General features: G+C 44.9%; 1 protein-coding gene across 1 annotated transcript in view; it reads right to left on the bottom strand.

Moving 5' to 3' along the window:
• Window positions 1–19,078, bottom strand: part of TMEM19 (transmembrane protein 19) — a 174,161-nt gene that overhangs the window by 14,542 nt on the left and 140,541 nt on the right. Inside the window, exon 6 of the mRNA XM_078673924.1 lies at window positions 1,053–1,262. Coding sequence (XP_078530050.1) covers window positions 1,053–1,262 — 210 coding nt within the window. The remainder of the gene's footprint in view (window positions 1–1,052; window positions 1,263–19,078) is intronic.

The raw sequence follows: 19,078 nt of genomic DNA, 5'->3' as shown, positions 1-19,078 counted from the left end.
GCTGCTTCATGATTTTTGTGATATGCGGTCTTGACTTTCCGCACCTTTACTCAGCACGACATGCTGTCAGTTGAGACTATTTTCTTTTATGGTGCAAAAGACTTTGAAAATTTTGGACTATGTACTTTGATGGGGAAAAGGAACGAGACCGTTGCGGGAAACCTATCTCGGGAGGGATACGTCAGAGGAGGTTAGAGGGACAGACAGTCAGTTTGGGAACCTATCCATTTTCTGGTGAACCATTCTCATCATCGCCCTATGGCCAAGAAGTAATGAGTATTTTCCATTTCTAATTTTCCTATGCTTAACTGTGTTAAATAATGCTTAGATGTACTTGTCTAATAAATTCTATTTGATTTTGAGATATCGTTAAATAATTTAGATAAAATCCTATAAAAATTCAACTCGAGTCTGTGGTTATTAGAACTAAGTCATGACAAATAAATGTTAATGTTGAAGGTTTTAAATTATGATTGAGCTGGACTGAATTGCCATTAACTGATTCCTACTAGTTGGTCAATCGAGCAAATAGCGGAGTACCTTGATGCTTCAGAACTGACAGCTGTTAAAGTCTAATGTATATAATCATTGGAGTAGGTTAAAAAGGTACCCCGCATGTCTTTCAGATCATCTACTTATCACTGATTCAGGAACTGTGTGAACGTGTGCAGTTTTTCGGCATTATGGGCCCCACCGATGAGTGAATGGTTAGAGTTTCCTGGTTTAGTGACACAGGTAAAGGGTTTTATGTTAGACCCGCTGCAACACCATCAAATTGCAGAAAGAATAGTAGGGCCTGAATTAATATGGTGGCAATGAAAAAGAGTACACATATTTGTCTTATAAATGGATCTCATGCCAAGTATGACATATTTTAAAGGAGCAACAACATTTACTGCTAATTTATTCCCATCAGCGACCACTGTATGTGCATGAACTTTATCGTCTCAGTCTTGTCTGGAATAATATTTAAAAAGCAGAAACAAATGAATAAAAAACGTAAGACATTTCATATTCAATCACACATGTTGTATAGGAAGAATATACCATACCTGAATATTGCATTGTAGCCCCTATATAAGAATCTATCATTGATCCGAAGAGCCCAGCAAATGCTCCATACAGAATTAAAGGCCACTGGGGAACTGCAATTTCCAGATCAGGCACGAAAAGCAGTTGGGAAATAAAGTAGGCTAATCCCACAGCCAAACCACCAAGAAAGCTTACAATAAGACCCACGAAAGTAACACCTCCATTGGTACCTACATCAACAGAAATTAAAGAAAGAAAATACGTAATTTGTATAAAATTGTTTCACAATATTTTTTATAAAAAAGAAAACTCAAAGTACAAGACAGTTTTTCAGACTTTAACACCGAATCTCTGAAAGTTTCAGCCATTAATATTCTCTATGAATCAGCTAAGGAGAGACAAAAACATGTTTTTCATGTGCAATTATTGAAATAACTAACTTTTAAAGGAAGAGGTGCTGCCTTTCCCGTACATTTGAAAGGGAGCAGCCACCTTGAATGACAATCCTAACTTTCGTTTAAATGGTCCATATCTTTATGGTATTTACATCTTGCTTGAAATACCCACGTAGTATATACAAAAAATGTTAATGGTACATTAGTCATTAACTCAAAATAAGCTTTCAAGATACACAATGTCACTGTAATTTGATCTCATTTTATGCAACAGCACTCTTTCTGAGGGTTAGGAAAGGTTATGCATAACGTTTAAGCAATGTACATTATAATTATTAATGTAGTAGTGCATCATAGGAAAGGGTACAGCTATCTAAGAAGCACTCGCACAGAAGGTACGTTACAGGGTTACTTTGATGGAATATACTCTGGAATCAGAAGTCAAAGGGTCAAACGTGGGCCTAATTGTTGCCTTTTCTCTAGAAAGAGTTTTGACGGAGTGGAAGGTGGTGAATTAATAGCCAGGTGTTAAATGGTAGGGGGAAGTGTAGCTAAGTCACTGCTTGTTGGGGGGAGGAGAGGGGATTATGTGGTGTGGAACCTTTGCCACTATCTTTGCCATTGTTACCTCTGTATCCTCCTCTAAAGAAGCCTCTTGAGGAGGAGGAGGAGGATTGATTGTTGCCTTTGTACGAGGCAGCAGTTTTGTCTGAAGTCGTGGTCTTGGACCCCCCACGATAGAAGGAGCAACGAAAGGAGCAACGATTAGAAGGAGACTGCAGGGCTCCCATTTACTTACCCGCTTCCGTATTTTTCTTCCTTTTTTCCAATGCCTTATCTACTTCAGGCCCGAAGAGATGCTCTTTGTCAAATGGAGTATTTAAAATGGATTGTTGGACTTCAGGTTTAAAACCAGAAATCCTCATCCATGCATGTCTCTTTAGTAAAACACTTGTGTTGATCTCTCTCGAGCACTATTGTTGGAGTCAGCTGATAAATACGTCCTAGAGTGGAATAGGAATGCCATTTGGTAAAACCAACCTGTGTTAGTTTCTAGTGGTCAAGTGCACTGCTTCTAGTTCTCTGCAGCCGCTGTGGGCAGCATTCTTGTCAACTTTATTTTAAGATGTCTCTGCAATGCAAGCGCAATATGGAGTGTGCAATTTGCACTACATTTATTCTACACTATTTTATATAGCTGTACAGAGGATGAAACCATACATATGTTCAAAGCAAAATCTTACCGAATTGTTAAACCTCAACAAGCAAAGAAAATAATTTCCTCTATTGCATCAAGAGGTGGGACAACAGTACAGAAAGGAGAAAAAGATGTCAACACAATACCAAAGTTTCCGTGCTTTGGATCTTGAGAAGTAGTTCAATTAAAACACTGAAAAAGGCTGTTTACCTATGGTTGGTAATGTTTTGCACCAGACATTCCATTAGCATGATCCAGAAGTTAAGAAAACAAACTGGAAAATAAAGGATACGGAAAAAATATTTCAGATGTTCTAGAATTAACTAGACATTAAATCTCGTTAATAACCCTGATCTATCAAAGAAGAAAGAGTTAAAAAATAGTTGTAGTATATAAAACCATCACTGACTTACACAATTATTCTGTTAAGATTATTTTAACTCCCCTAATTGACAGACGATGCAGAATCATCTGGTATGCATGTCCAATATCAAGATGAAACTACAAATTGGAACTGGCTATCGACCGTCCTAATGATTTAGCAAGATCATCAGTGTCATTCCCTTTCACGTGTTTTCTCAGAACATTGTTGGATTTTGTAGTGTAATGTGAGTTAGTGATAATGGGACCCTTTTGGTTCCTGGTGGACTCCGTAGTACTGGGACACAAGTGTTTGTGTGTGGTGAATAGAGTTCATGTTTTCATATTTAGAATGTTGGGTTCACAGTTACCCGCAGGACAATGAAGAAGTGCAAGACCAAGCTCAGTGGATGTTGTACTCATTTACAAGTACCCAGGCTGGGGAGGATGCTATAAGTAGCGGCTTGTAAGGGATACATAACCTGAAGACAGACAGTGCCCTCCCAGAGAGCTTTCTGTGGTCCAACAAACTGCTGGTGAGTGCCACACGCACTTCAGGCAAAGTGAAGATCAACGTTTGGCTTATGCCACTCCAGCCAGTGTGAAGCATTTGAAAACAACAAAAGCCTCACTAAGAAGTTTACTCATCGCTGGACAGAAACCTGCTAGTAAGGCTGTGAAAGAGAAACTGCGCAACGCTGAGCTATAAATCATATAGTAAGACATAGCTAAAGGCAGTGACAAACAAGCACAGAGAAGCACTAAAGACTGATAGTCAAGTGCAATGAAGTGCTTAAAGAGGAAACATTTCTGAGGCAAAGAAATGTTAAAAGGCAGATAAACATTAGAGGCAGTGATAATCAAGTATATAGAGAATACGATCACGCTTATCAGAACCAGAGTAAAGAGAGCCACCTAACTTTAGCACCAGGCGACAACCCAAGCTGAAGCACAGGGGATGTGCTTATGAGGCTGATGAATCCCATCGGACCGACTGCAAGGCTGCAAGCAGCAGTCGAAAGAATTGAATTTTTCAATGGTTGCTGAAAAGAGCACAAGATGTGGCGCTGTCTTCTTGAACCCTTCCCTTCCCTTCCCTTCCCTTCGATACCGCCAAAAAGCAAAATATTGATGATAGACTGCCTGGATAGAAAACGTTTGATGATTTCATCGATGCACTGGAAGAAACAGACAAGCCGTTTATTAAATACCTCAAAAATCTTGCCGGTGAAGAAGTAAAAGGTCATAAAGAAACTGCTGCGAACTGATTAACTCGTATACCATCAGATCAAAGAGGAGTTAAATCTCAAGTTGAATCCATTGCCAAATATCGATTACGAAAGATACATTTTCTGTCAGGAATGACAGAAAGCTGGTGAAGCAATAAACTAATTTGTTGAGAGACCTGATCCACTCATCAAATATTGTAAGTTCAATGAATTCAGTGATGAAAAAGCTATACGTGTCTGTGTTATTAACGGATGTCTGTCAGATTCATTCAGACAATGAGTGCAGAGCCAAACCCTTAGTCTGGAACCAGTTCTCATGGCTGCCAGAGCTGAGGATCGTGCTGATTGACAACCTGCTGAGATGGAGACCAGAGGTGCTGAGAGTGAATCAGTCATGAACTTGAAAATTAAGTAGAAACACAAAGCTGAAGAACACAAAGTGACGTCTTCAAAGGAAAGAAACTGTGCTTTACATGTGGATTTTCGTTTCCACAAAAAAGTAAATGTCCCACCATTGAACAAGAGTGCAAGGGCTCTTGAAAGGAGAACCATTTTCTAACGGTTTGCAAGGTGAAGGAACAGCTAAGTGAGTCATGACGGGAAAACAAAATGGACATCCACACGTTTGAACGTTCTATGCACTCTCACATTGCCAAGCGGCAACATCAGCTGAGGCAAATCGACACTAAACGAAGTTGATCGTCGACTAAATCTTCGGCAAAGATTTGAGTTTCCTTTTCAAGTGACAGTGGAGATGGATGTGCAATGTCAATCTTTACCTCAGAAAAACGTGTGCATGTCATACTGCCTGCATGCAATGAAGAATATGAGTCAAAGAAAATCGATAAGTAAAATCACACAAGTCTTTGAAACACTATACGAAAATTACACTAAATAATAACAAGCATTTGCAATGCAATAGGTCTCGCAGTAGTTAAAGTTTGAGCTACTGGCGTTGCAAATAATGATGCAACGCCAATAGCTCAAACTTTCAGTAATGCGAGACCTATTGGATTGCAAATGCTTATTAGTCTTGCTACGTGGACGCATGAGCAGTGACAGAGCCCACAGTCATGTTGTAATTACCCACAACAAATGACTGATGCTGCAGCCTATTGTGAACCTCCCCTTTTTGTCAGCATCCATATGTACAAAGCACAGATTCAAAACAAAGGGATGACCGACCGGCTGAGACCCACGGGAAACAAGATTCAGGCACCAATGACAACGTGTGAGCAGGACTTCAGCAGTGTTGTTCACTTTGATCAGTCAAATCAATAAAGGAGGGAGAGGGAGAGGGAGAGGGAGAGGGAGGGAGGAGAGGGAGGAAGGAGAGGAGAGGGAGGAAGGAGAGGAGAGGAGAGGAGAGAACGAACAATAAAGGAGAGAGAGGGATAAATAACAAACGAGAGGGAGGGAGAGATCAATAACAATAAAGGAGAGAGAGCGATAAATAATAAAGGCACGTGGGTTTTAGGTTTCCGCATGCAGAACAGTCACTTCATGCAGCAAAGCCGGTTTACAACGATATGGGACGGTGGCAAAGAGCTATATGAACACGTCCGGTGCATTGCTGTCCCACGCGCACATGTTCTGGTCTGACAGACAGCAGCATTGAGGAACTGCAGCACCCCGTCTCGAGTCAGTCACACTGTCCGTGCTGTTTAGGACTCTAACTCTTACTTGTATTTATTTACTCCGAGCACGCTCTGGGCTAGTTGCCCGACTGTCATTCTCAGAAATGCATGCTGCCCAAGCGCAGCACGGCAGAAATCTAAGTAAAGAAGCATTGTCAAAGGCAATCTGGTGGGATGGCTAGCGGGTGATGTTTTTTCTGGCGAGGTAAGAGGGGAAGGTCTGACAGAAACAACTGGAGGGTTTTGGGGATTTAAAAGCAACAGCAGGAGGGGTGGGGGTGAATTGAGAAAGCCACAGAGGGATAGTGGGGGAGAACTGGAAATAGTGGCGGGGTGAGGGGTTTAAAACAATAATGGGAAGGTGGATGATGGCATTGAAAACAGCATTGGGACGGGGGAAGGTATTAAAGTAACCACACCAAAATCAAACTCGAGTATGCCTTAACCTCGCCACAAGAAGTGGGTGAGAGGGACCAGTGTACAATATCTTTGGATCTATTTGGTGCTATATAAAGCTGCAACAAATAAAAAACCAGTCATCAGGGGCGTAGCTAGAGCTTGTGGCGCCCGGGGCTATTCCTCAGATTGCCGCCCCTGGGGGTGTGGGGGGGGGGCAGGTTGCTGGGGAAAAAGGACGGTGAGCACTTGAAAGCTTTCCCAGTAACTTTATCACAAGTGGGAGAGGGGGTATTTAATTAAAGCACTGGTCTATTTTCATTTAAATTGTGAAAAGTCAGCACATCTTTAATGCTAAGTCACATTTCAAAAAAAGGCCCGGTGCGTTTTATTTTCCGGCACATATTGTAACAAAGCAAAGGCAAATATATTTGTATGGCGCCTCCTTGTGCATCTCTCCACCTTCTGCCTCCTAGGCAGTGCACCAGGCGCTGACCACAGGGGGCGCTGTGTTTGAAAATAATAGCAGTAACTTATGGTTTAAAAGCACCTGCTGGAGAGTTGCTTGTGTGTTCAGTAGTTTTCAGGCTACAATAAAAATGTCAAGATAAGTCTGGTGATTAATGTTTCTGCTGAGAGAGATCAGGGTTGTGTCTAGAGGCAGTTTTTGAGTCATCATAAAGTAACTCAGAGGGTTAGCATCCGTGCTGCCAAGAACATTTATCATACAGATCACAGAACTGTATTTTATGTGCATAGATCAATGGGCTACTGCTTTGGTCACAGAAATCCTTTTGTCATTTGCAGTTCATAAGTTACAATCCTAATACAGCAGTCTCCTTTGGACTGTTATCAAAAAGCTGCATTCAAACTGCATGGTATAGGTAAGATACATTTTTTTGGGCCCAGTCTTTCATTATCCTAATGTTGCTACAAAGTTATTTTGGGTATAAATTAACTTTTTAATAAGATGTTCAATATTACTCATGGCTTTTTCCAATGTCAGCTGGGAATCCCCGCTCTAAATATGCCATTGGTTTGAGGTTCTGAAAATTCTGAACTCGTGTAGTAATTCAGACTCGAGAATAAAACTTCATCGTAACATGACGAATTTAGTATCAAAAGACCGAGAATGACGAGTACACCATGTACAAGCATTTTCAGCATATTCGAGTGACGATTTCACCCCGAAATCGTCATTTTCGTTCTAAACCCTTGGCTTCCATTTTGTGTATGCCAGCCATTTTGTGAGTTGCCCTTTACATAGGCCTTAATCCAGCTGGATTCGATTCCAAAAGGACACGTACACCTTAATCGACTTTCCTATGACCTGTGCAAGTTGGAACCATTGCCCCAGGCCAAACCTGTTAGGTCAGTTCCTCTCCAGTGGCCGAACAAGATAGCATCAAGGCTCAACAAGCCATAAAACCTTCTGATCGCACACACACCCTGCCGAATCTTGCTCACATCTTTCCTGCTCATTTCTCTCACTTGTTTTATGATGGGGAGGTGCCTGTTTTATTGGGGGTCCACTGATATCTGATGGAAATACCAGACCTTGCCGGGTAATTTATTTTGGGCTGGACGAAGTGAAATATGGACATGTCATCATGACTCTGCTTTTCCCTTGTACTCGAAAAATGTTAATAGTGTATTGTAAATTCAAGAATGTTTGCCTGAAGCTGAATATTTTGTATAAAAAGAGAAGCCTGGTTTTGTGAATTCGAGCAGTCTCCTGAGAACATACATCTCGTGTGTTGTACTTCTAGGACTCTTGTTACCTTGGTTGCAGCCAATAAAATCGATCCTTGACTTCACCTAGAAGACTGAGTTTCTGTGGTCTGAATCAGGAAAGTACACGAGGTCTTTGGGTGTACCCTGGCACCGCTGGGTTGCCGGTTCAGTACCGGTTCTGAAAAACCCAGTACCTCAGTTTTCACTTTTCGGACAAACTACTGGGGTTTAAACCATTGGTGAGATGCTGTAACTGATGCCCGGTTCCTCACCACCCTGCACATCTCCCACTGAGGAGCCTGCAAAAAAGTGGCAGACAGTTCCCCAAGATCCTATGCAGAGCACCCCTCCTCTAAGCCCAGGGTCTGTGGTGTGGTGAAAACCGGCTGTATTGTGCAGTGACATGAAACTGGCGCTCACACCTCATGGCTTCCACCCAAAGCATAGCTGCCAAGGTTTCAGATTGCTATGTGTGACATTGTTATAATTTTAGTGCAATTATGAGTGACATTTCAACAAATATGAGTGACACTTTTTGCGAGCAAAATCAAAATGTCACACGTAGCAATCTGAAACCTTGGCAGCTATATAATAAAACTTCAAATCTGACCTTAGCGTGAACATTTAAAATGGCAGCAGCTTTCATGTTTTACTCTTACCAAGTTTAACGAGTCACAGTGCTGCAGCGGAAAATCTAAAGACTGCTGGGGATGGGTCCCGAGTCTGTCACACTCCTTAGACGCAGGCAGCTGCTGACAATCTGGACACATTTCAGGTAGTGATGACCGTGATATATTCTGCTAAATGGCACTGTTGTCTCGAGAGCCGTGCTTGTTGTGCCTTTTAAAGACACACATCACTTACTCTCAGACTCACACTGTGTGGGACACAACCTTCAGAGATCCCCCACAACAGAGACTAATAAAAAGGCAGGAAGCGTCGAGGTCAGGAGGTGACAGGCCGGCCACCGAACTCCTCCTGTAATTATCAAATTTGGCACAGGGGGGGCAATGAACTCTTGGAGGCCGGGCGAGCAGGAAATTCTGATTTGAAAAGTAAGTGTGCCATCGATGTGCACTCTGCCTGCCTCCAGGCTTGACCCCAGGCTGCTGGCACTCGAGTCGATGGCCGAGACCAGACGAGTCGAGTGCCAGCAGCCTGGGGTGAAGCCTGGAGGCAGGTAGAGTGCACATCGATGGCACACTTACTTTTCATATCAGAATTTCCTGCTTGCCGCCGCAATCGATCATGCTCTTTTGCGCGGTGGCAGCCATGAGAGACTCGAGTCTCGTGTAGTACTCCACTGACTCAGATGAGTCTCCCGCCGCTACTGCCGCCTACTTCCTCTGACTTCCTCCGGAAATGATGGCAAACTCTACCGCCGCCCGGCTTTCGCGATTGCGTCGCAGTGCGAGCCCTAAAAAGGTATGGAACAACTGTTTACTTTGACGGTGCGTCGATAATTATTATGTAGGAGGAGAAATACAATAAACTGTTCCATTGCCCCATCCCACATCATATCACATCGAAGACTAAAGATTGTACAGGGGTCACATAGATGCCATTAACACCTTGGATGCTAGGCTGATTCCTCTCCTATGCTGACATTTACAGAATCCCATTGTTCATGACAAGGTCAGCTCGTCATAAGCACAGCTCCAGTGTACTGCATGACGAGCTGACCTTGTCATTAGCATGGAAGTGGTTAAAGAGTCAAAGTTCATTCATAGCAACCATGAAACACAAAAAGACAAAAGTACAAGCACCCATTCATGTACTTCTGTTATGTTTAATATAGGTACCCTAATATAGGCACGGGTAACATCATACCCTTTCACCTACATCACCTCCCCAACACTATACAGTAACAATCCTTTCTAGGATTGAACCTTTTCCTTAGTTCTTGACCCGGGTGCAGAAGGAGGGTTTCCCTGAACAATAGCGACCTATGACTTTATCTTTAGACTGACACAGTATGAATGAATATTCATAAGGGTTCTTGGAAACCAGGTTGGGGCTACATCCCCCTGCATAATGTTTACGTACAAGGTTCATCAAATACGTCATCCTCAAACCCAACATTGGCTAATAAAAGAAACAAGGGACAAAGGAACCCTAGATACTTTTCTGTATAAATATAGCACCTCTTGCTAGTATTAGAGGGAACCGAGACATCCAGGCTGGCACACTGACCAGAGACGCTGAGGCGCCTGCATGCAGACGCTCCAGCTGACAGGGGTCTAAACATCCCTTGTGGGGTGTCCAACTCGAGACCAGGACGGGGTCCCACACACTCTCACTTCAGGTAACTGGGTTAGACTAAACCTAGAGGGATGCTTGGCTTCACACCTACTCACATGCTAGGTATACTTAGGGGCATCTGTACAAGCATCATATGAGTACGCGCGCTTTCTTTTATCATGCATTTTATATTCATGTATATGTTCATGACTATTGCAAAATGGTAGAACTGTACTATCCTTTTCTATTCGCTGATCATATATCTCTGCTACTGTTTTTTAACGGTTGTTGCAGCACATTTATTTTACATTAGAAGAACTGTGTAATAAATACTTATTGTGACACACAACTGTTTCTTCTGTGTAACTTTCTGAGTGGGAACTAAGTGAGCACGAGTGACTGAGCGAAAGGTAGTACATTGTTTCCACGATCCTGGGGGATCAGGGTGGTCATGATATAAGGTTGCCAGAAACGATTCTCTCCCCGATAAGAGGAGATTCTAGTCGACCGTGAGCTAGCTAATGCAAAACAGGCTAACATATTCGGTGGGGGTACTCAGAGTTAGTCTGCCACCAATCCTACAGTTTATGTTATCCAAACGCACAGGTCCTGCATGGGTAATATAGGAACTACTCCGCATGGCGCCTAATGTTGGTTGGGCACTTATTTAACAGTAGTCTGAGTAGTTCAGTCGTGCTATTCTCAGAGACCCCTACTCACAAAACACCAGACTTCTGGAGTGGGTGGGCACAAACTCCGCCACAGCTGAGTAGGCAAATATCCTATTTATTGGCTGATGGTTAATCAAGCTTGAAGGACACAGTGTTTCTAAAATTGTGCAATAAAAACCTTATCCTGGTTTCCTTGAAAAGTTACCCCGGTCTTAGACCCACTACAGCAAGCACTCCCCTTCACTGACTAGGAGGATGCAAGTGCGATAGAAATTGCACCTAAATTCAGACATACTATCACCCTGAAACTCTAAGACAATGGTTTACAAGCTAGGGGTGGTTTAGTAACTTTCGTGATTGAGGCACATGAATCAAACAAAACAGATATTTTATTTGTGGGTTACATTCCCACCAGCAGATGCAAGAACACAAACATGTCACTACTATAGAGACGGAGATGTACCAGCAGAATATGGTCCGTTCAAGGACATACAGATTCCACTCACGTACCCGGAACACTTATACTGGTTTAAAGGCGCCCTACCCCGCGTAAGAGGAAGAGTAAGGCTTGTTCTGTTAGGAAGACCAGGAGAAACATGGCCGATATTAGCAGGCTACACACTTCATCCTGACATTGAAACAATGCCACAAAGGGACTAACTCATCCAACACAAAGATTTAATAAAAATCTACAGAAACTTTACACAATTCGTCATGAGGACTTTGACAGTCCAACCAACAATAGTTGCAACAAATGGAACTCAATCTCAGGGAATAGCAACTAAAATTACTCCACAAACATTACACACAGTAATGGGCAGAATGCCCACGAAAAGCGAACAAATGCCATTCTGGGTAGCTCAGAAAATAACAGTTAGAGGCAGTATTCCCGGATACTACCCCATTTGAAAAACACCGAATGCTAACAATCTGCTTGCCCATAGGGATAACACAACAATTAGAGGATTGTACCCCTGGGGTACAGTCTCAGTCTTTGCTGCCATTTATACCAGCACTCATGGTATCCCTTCGTTAGGTGTGGTACACGATGTATTAATACAAATACAGAACGAGTACGGAGCAGAACCAGCTCTGAACTTTGGAATGAACTTACTAAATCACTATGACAAGGTATCAGCCATAATACTAGCTAATATTAAAGGGGAAGCAGCGTCAGTGGCAATCCGCCAACGCCTAAGGGAGTTCAGTCTATTAGACTGAACCACACAAACTGCCCAAAATAACTGAAACTACGTATGCAGAATTAGGCAGAGACAGTTTGGGTGGGAAAGCTTTAAAACCACAACTGATGGGCAGTCCTGAAGAGGACATTTCTAAGCAGACAACTGCTTCTTCTAAAAAGAAGTGGGAAAAAAACCAAAAAAAACTTGAGAAAAAATATCTCAATCTCGATGTAGATCTCCTCCGCAGGAGCACTCTGAAAAAAGTACAACCTTAGGAATAGGGATAATATTAGGAAACCTGACAGGTATCAGGATACTGACACACGTTAGTCTTGTTCCTTTCAGGGCTCGACGAAAAACTCAGAGACAGAAGGACGGTCAGAACACAAAGAAGAGCGTACAAAGTCCAGAGACAAGCATCACACTCAAGACTATACTTCCAAAAAAGAAGACAAACCAAAATCAAAACCTTAGTTTAAAAAGAAGAAAGTTGCAGGCCTAAAAATCAGACATGCCCAGAATTCTGAGGATACAACTTCTGAACACGGAATGGGCTCCGACGATGCTAGACAGTGCGGCAGAAGTAAAAACAGCTCACCAGAACCTGAAAGAAATTCTGGTGACAGCGGACATGAATGATTACATCACAGTGGAAACACCAGATAAAAGGGTGAGCATCCCACATAACTTACATGAAATAACACCCCGGATCGAGGGGTACAAGCCCAGAAAACTAAAAGGTCTCTTTTGGAAGAACCTATCATCTGGTTACGACATCCTGTTAGCTGACCAAGATTGGCCACCAGCAGTCGTAATGGAGTACCCAACAGGAGAAAATAAAACATTTCCAGCCTTCTCCAGCCTCGTTCCTATACATACTAAACACACATATGCAAAGGAGTGGGCAGTCGCCCTAGCTTCAGCATTATACAAAAATCATGCCAGGTGGGATAAGAATATAACCCACCAAGTGATCCCGTTACAAGTTTCACCAAATGCTCAGAGGCAATATCCTATAAAGCAAGAAGCTAAAAAACAGGTCAGGGAGCTCTTAGATCAACTTGAATATCAAGCTTGATCTGATGTCAGTTCTACATGCTGCTCTTCAAGCTTACAGGTCAACTGCGCATTCAATGGCAGGTTAAAGTCGTGCTACCCTCATGCTCGGGAGAGTTATGATGACAAAGTTACCACAATGGACCAATATAACAGCTACAACAGATGGTGACATTTGTCAAACAGACTTGTTCTGTAAACAAAAGAGAAAAGTATATGCATACAAGCGCTGATGTGTCAAGAACACGAATTTCAATGAGGAAAATAGAGTATTGATGCGATAACAGAAAACGCAACTCTAATGCTCCCTTTGATGCTGAACCCTTCAAAATTGTGACTGCTCACCATCCTGTAAAGAATATTACGCAAGATTCTTTGCAGTTCAGGCATCTGCCTCATCCTTTCGTCTGTACTCTAGATCAGCCTAGCTGAATTGAGACTGTAGAGAGCCCTCTGACTGCATCTGTCCCTACAACCCCAGTCATGGACGCTTCTCTTCACTCTCCACAGTCTCAGAGGATATGACATGGATGCCTGGTCAAAGCTACACGACAACTTTAAGAGGAGCTGTAATGTACCTATATTTGTAAAAAATAAAGTTTCATTTATTTATTTAACAACAGGGCAAATATAGTGTCTTGTGAATTAGCGATGATGGAACCCTTTTGGCTCCTGATAGACTCGGCAGAACTGTGACATAAGTGTTTGGGTGTGGTGAATGGAATTCATGTTTAGAATGTGGAGTTCACAGTTACACGTAGAGCAATACATGCAAGACCAGGCTCCGTGTGAGGCGTACCCATTCACGAGTACCCAGGCTGGGGAGGGCGCTACAGATATGACCATCTGAAACTAAACTAAAAAACAGAATTATGGAATTTGACCAATGCAGTAGGTCTACAAAACAATGGTTAAGGGATAAATTGTTGGATTTAGCCTTTCAGGTGTACACCATCAAAGAAGCTGAATCAAATATTAAATGCAAAGTAAGGGATAGTATGGCTACATTTCGATAAATATCACTAGTTGTAGAGCAAATATTAATACTACTATTGACAAATCTACAGGTAATTTGGTCAACACTCACTACAACCATGCGGTTACAAAAAAAATACACATTATAAACATATTTTACTTGAATTGGGAATGCCGATGGCTTCCGCTTGACTTTGAAGCATCCTAAGTGACCAAAGACACCTATAACCGACACGGAGTAGAAGCAGTCTTTATTGGCAACTCACTGGTGTTCTTTCTGGGGAGTCGCAGAAAATGGGGCCGACATGATCGCCCATCCACCTGAGCTGACAGCAAAGATGGCTACAACAGAAGGCCGGAGGAAGGAGAATACTGCAGCTGCCCTGCATTTAAGGGAAGACATGCCCTGTGCCACGCTGAGTGGAGGAGAGGCTTGAGATGGCTATTTGAGTGGATGAGTCTTTTTGAGTAGAGTGAGTAGCCTAGAAGCAGCAACAGGCCCATTTACGGTTGACCCACAACACCTGGCCATACTCTGGGCAATCCTTCTGGCAGCTAAACTAACATAACATAACACAAGGTGTCCAAAGGGATCGCAACTGACAACAAAATACAATAATAGAAATGTCTGGCATGCATGCAAGAAAATTCCCAAAATCAGGAAATTGTTGGAGTCTCAAAAGAACCAGCCTAAATCAGCACAAGCCAACACCCTTCTATGAGCAACAGAAAAATCTATCCCAAAATATATTCTCTAGGTCTAGAGCAATGGTACTCAAAGTACAGCCAGGAGGTCTCATGCAGCGCTCCTGACCTTTATATGTGGCCTCTTGGTCAACAGTAGCGTTGGGCTGCTATTTACTTCACTCTGCACCAACATCAAGAAGTTTTTTAGTAAACAGGAAAGCATTTATTTAAAGGGTAATTAAAGTTAAAGAAAGGAAGCCACTAGGGTGTTGTGCACCACTTAACTTTATGAACAATAATTTTTAAAACAAGAGGCCCTTGTAGGCCGCAATCATCTGCTGCGACAGCTCCCTTTCCCCTGAATGCCACGAAGTGCCAGACAGCTGTGAGAGGAGGAGCGGCCCGGGCCCTGAGAACAGTGCACAAGTGGCGAGGAAAGGCGCGTAGGCCCCGCCAATTTCAGTAGTGTTTGGACACAACCATCATACAGCGACCTACATCCCTACCCACAGCGTTGGGGTGAGGTAAGACTGGACCATTGCCCCACGATCCCTGGGCCCACTCCTGCACACTATACCGGCACTAGCATTGGAAGATTGGCTGCAACATCCTTACTGCAGTTGGACCCCAGGTGCAGAGGACTGGAGCACACGATCTGGTGGTGTTGACCCAGGGGGTGGAGGCCGGGACTGGGGCACTCTTGAGCCCCCTTGTCCACCAGAAGAGTACAACAACGGGTGGAGGACCCATGAGGTGGGCACTGTACCCGCCCTGAAGAGTCCTTGGCCTGTTGCAGCCAGACTGGGGTGGAGGACCCAGACTGTGGTGTAAATCACGGGACCCGCTCCCCTGATAACTGTAGGGGGATAGAGAACAATCCTCACACACACTGCAGGCCACGTTTCCTGCCCGAGACTGAGACGGGGTAAGGCACAGAAGAGGAGGGCGTGCCCCGATCAAGAACAGTCCTCGTATACCCATCATTGACAACCCTGCTTGTCGCTTTTCCCTACGCAGGACAGAGATCGCCGGCCCGGCCTCGTGGATTGGCGCGGACTCACGACCGCCCACTCTTGCTTCTGAGCTACGGGCCACCGCCATGGCGAAGGACAAAGAACCGAAACCCCAGCGACAGGGCAAAATGGACAAGTTCACCAAAGTGCTTTTTACACAGCCAGAGACCGCGGAAACGGGGCAGCCGCCCTCTGATACGCCATTTCTCCTGCAAGCAATTTAGAGTTCCAGAGAGGACCTTGAGGGGAAAATCGGAGAAGTATGCTCTGAGGTATCATTACTCCAACAAGATCTCCGCAAAGTCTCAGAGAGGGTGACAGAAGTCATAATCAGGGTGTCGGAGGTAGAAAACGGGGTCAAAGACCTCCAAAAAGCAACGAGGGACCTGCATGGTGCTGCCGCGGGCATGCAATGGAGGATCAACGACGCAGAAAACCAGCCTGGTGAAACAACCTCCGCTTCGTGGGCATTCCTGAAGAGGCGAAGGGCTCTAATGCCGTGGTGTTCCTAACTAAATGGCCGACGGATCTCATCCCAGCAGAAAAGTTTTCCCACTGCTTTGTCATAGAACGAGAGCATCGGGCGCTGAGCACTAAGCCGACTGCCGGGGCCCCACCAAAGCCCAATATTGCCAAGCTGCTGAACTTTCTGGACAGAGACATGATATTGAGGAAATGTGGCGCAAAGGAGAAGTCCGCTATGAAAACATTAAGATTAGGTCCTTCACAGACTACAGTCATGAGGTTCAGAAGCAGCGCCGCACATTCGACTCAGTCAATGCCAAGCTCCTGGCCCTCCACTTACAATACATGCTCCTGTTTACGACAAAACTAAAGGTCCTCTTCCAGGGAAGGGCTCTCTTCTTCCAGACCCCAGATGAGGTGTGGGCATGGGTAGAGGAATGGCCAGCGCCATGCTCCTTTGATGGAACGTCCCTGGACAATCGGGTGTCACGTGCCGGTACTGCCTGGGAGGGCTCCCCCCAAAGGCGAGGTCGCACCTCGGATCGTCAGCGGAGATTGCGCAAGAGTACCCCATACGCCCTCAGGAAAAACTACACAACACAGGGATACCCCACGAAGGTCGTGGGGGTGAACATTCCCATTCGGAAACAGGTGCGACCCAGGGACCTGGCTCTCCCGGCCAACAGTCCGACTTCGATGACACCGACATGTCCCTGCGGCCAGAATCACGTCACCCCGTAGAGAAGGCAATCCAGGCACTTGAGGGAGGAGAGGAGGCAGGCAGACCCCCAGACAGGGCTCTCTTTGGGGAGCCTGAACCAGAGGAACTGAGCGTTGCAACCAAACACCGGCAGGGAAGCCCCCTTGTCTCAGCAAACCCCCCACCGGGTTCTCCTTTGCTGCGTTTCCACACTTTGAACTCTGGACTAATCGAGTGAACTACTGAGCGACGAACTGTAAGAGTTTGGGGTTCTGGTGGGGGAGGATTTAAAAAGGGGGGGGGGGACAGACTAACCTACTCTCCTTAGTCAATGGTCACCTCCAGGGAGGTGGGGCAGCAGGCTGTAGGGGGATGGAGGGAGGTGGAGGGGGACCGAACAGTTGGGGTTTCGCAGTTTTTCATGTTGGTTTGTTATGCGCAGGAATCAAGATGCCCAAACATCTTCACAGACCGAAACACACTCGAGGCACTCACTCCTACGCACCCCTAGATTTTAGAACCCGGGGTCCACAATGGATAGAGACATGTCCCCCACACCTTTCGTAAAGGTCATGACATGGAATGTAAATGGGCTGGGGGACCGGATTAAGGGCGGATTAGTGTCGCAATATCTTAAGAGGCTTCACCCTGACATCGTAATGCTGCAAGAGACACACCTCCGGGGCACAGAGTGTGGTTTTATTAACCGTGGCCCATACAAGGTCCTGGCGTATGCTGGGTTCACCTCTGGGGTAAGGGGGGTGGCTATCCTGATTAAAAAGGGTCTCCCGTTCCATGTCTCACGTTTTTGGTGGGACCCTCTGGGTAGATACGTGGGAGTCCTGGGATTAAGGGGTCTGACTGAAGTTGTACTGTTATGATTACACGCCCCACACAGGTTACAAGCGCCTACCATGACCAAGGTGATGGACATATTGATAGAGATGCCCTTAACTCTGCATGCTGTAGGGGGCAACTTCAATGACGTTATGGACTCACAGCTAGATCGCTCGGGAGGGGGAGATCAGCTTCCAATGACCACCTCCCTAAGCCGATTCGCCACAACATTGGATCTGACAGATGTGTGGAGGGAAACTCATTCCCTAGTCCGGCAGTTCTACTTTCATTCCGGGGTCCCCGACACATTCTAGGTTGGACTACATATTTATCCCTAAGGGTGAGCTACGCGACGTAGGGACTGCGGAATACAAGGGTCAGGCCTTTCGGACCACTCCCTGCTTCTGATTGAGATGGGCTTGAGGGAACGGGAGGACACTCGCACTTGGAGGCCGAGTCTGTGGGGCTTAAACAATGCCAAGATAGCATGTGGACTCCGGTCAGACACCGAAATCTATTTCCAGGAAAACAAAGACTCTGTCGCCTCTGGGGTGACGGTGTGGGAAGCGTACAAGACTGTGTTACGTGACAGAGCCCAAAACCGCATAGTGTGGGAAAAGAAGGACAGAGATAAAGCCTGAACAACCTTGGAACAAGAGATCGTGGAACTTGAAAGACGGGTGATCCTGGGCAATGACCCACACATAACATGCCGATTGGCAGCCCGGAGCGGGGAATATAGGGAACTTGGCAAAGAACACGCTAAGAAATATCTGGCTACACTACTTCGCCTCTATGAGGTAGGGGACAAGGCTGGAAAGCTTCGAGGCTGGATCAGTCGGCGAGAGTTACAGAACAGATGGGTGAGGGAGGTATTCGATTCTCAAGGCATCCTCCAACCTGGGGTTGCCAATGGCTTCGCAGGGTACTATAGGGACCTATACCAGGCCAAAACGTCTAAGTCGCGAGCCGAAGTCCAGGCATACCTGGGAGGGATCCCCGCGCCACTGCTAGAGGAATAATAATAATAATAATAATAATAATAATAATAATACAACAGAGTTTTCTAGAGCGCGAACAGTTACCTCAGTCGGAGGTGTCCCGGCGCTATATGAGCAGCTCAGTGGAACAGTAAATAGCACCAGTGGCTCAGAGCTTTTGAGTGAAAAGCCAGGTTTTTAATAGCTTCCTAAACCCAACTTCTGATGCTGCTGACTGAATGGCCGGCGGTAGGGAATTCCACAACTTCACCGTGCTGGCCGAAAAAG

This window comes from Lissotriton helveticus, chromosome 1_1 (genome assembly GCF_964261635.1).
Source record: "Lissotriton helveticus chromosome 1_1, aLisHel1.1, whole genome shotgun sequence".
In the NCBI taxonomy this organism is placed as follows: domain Eukaryota; kingdom Metazoa; phylum Chordata; class Amphibia; order Caudata; family Salamandridae; genus Lissotriton; species Lissotriton helveticus.
Note: the sequence above shows the minus strand (reverse complement) of the source record. Positions and strands in the feature narration are given on the sequence as shown.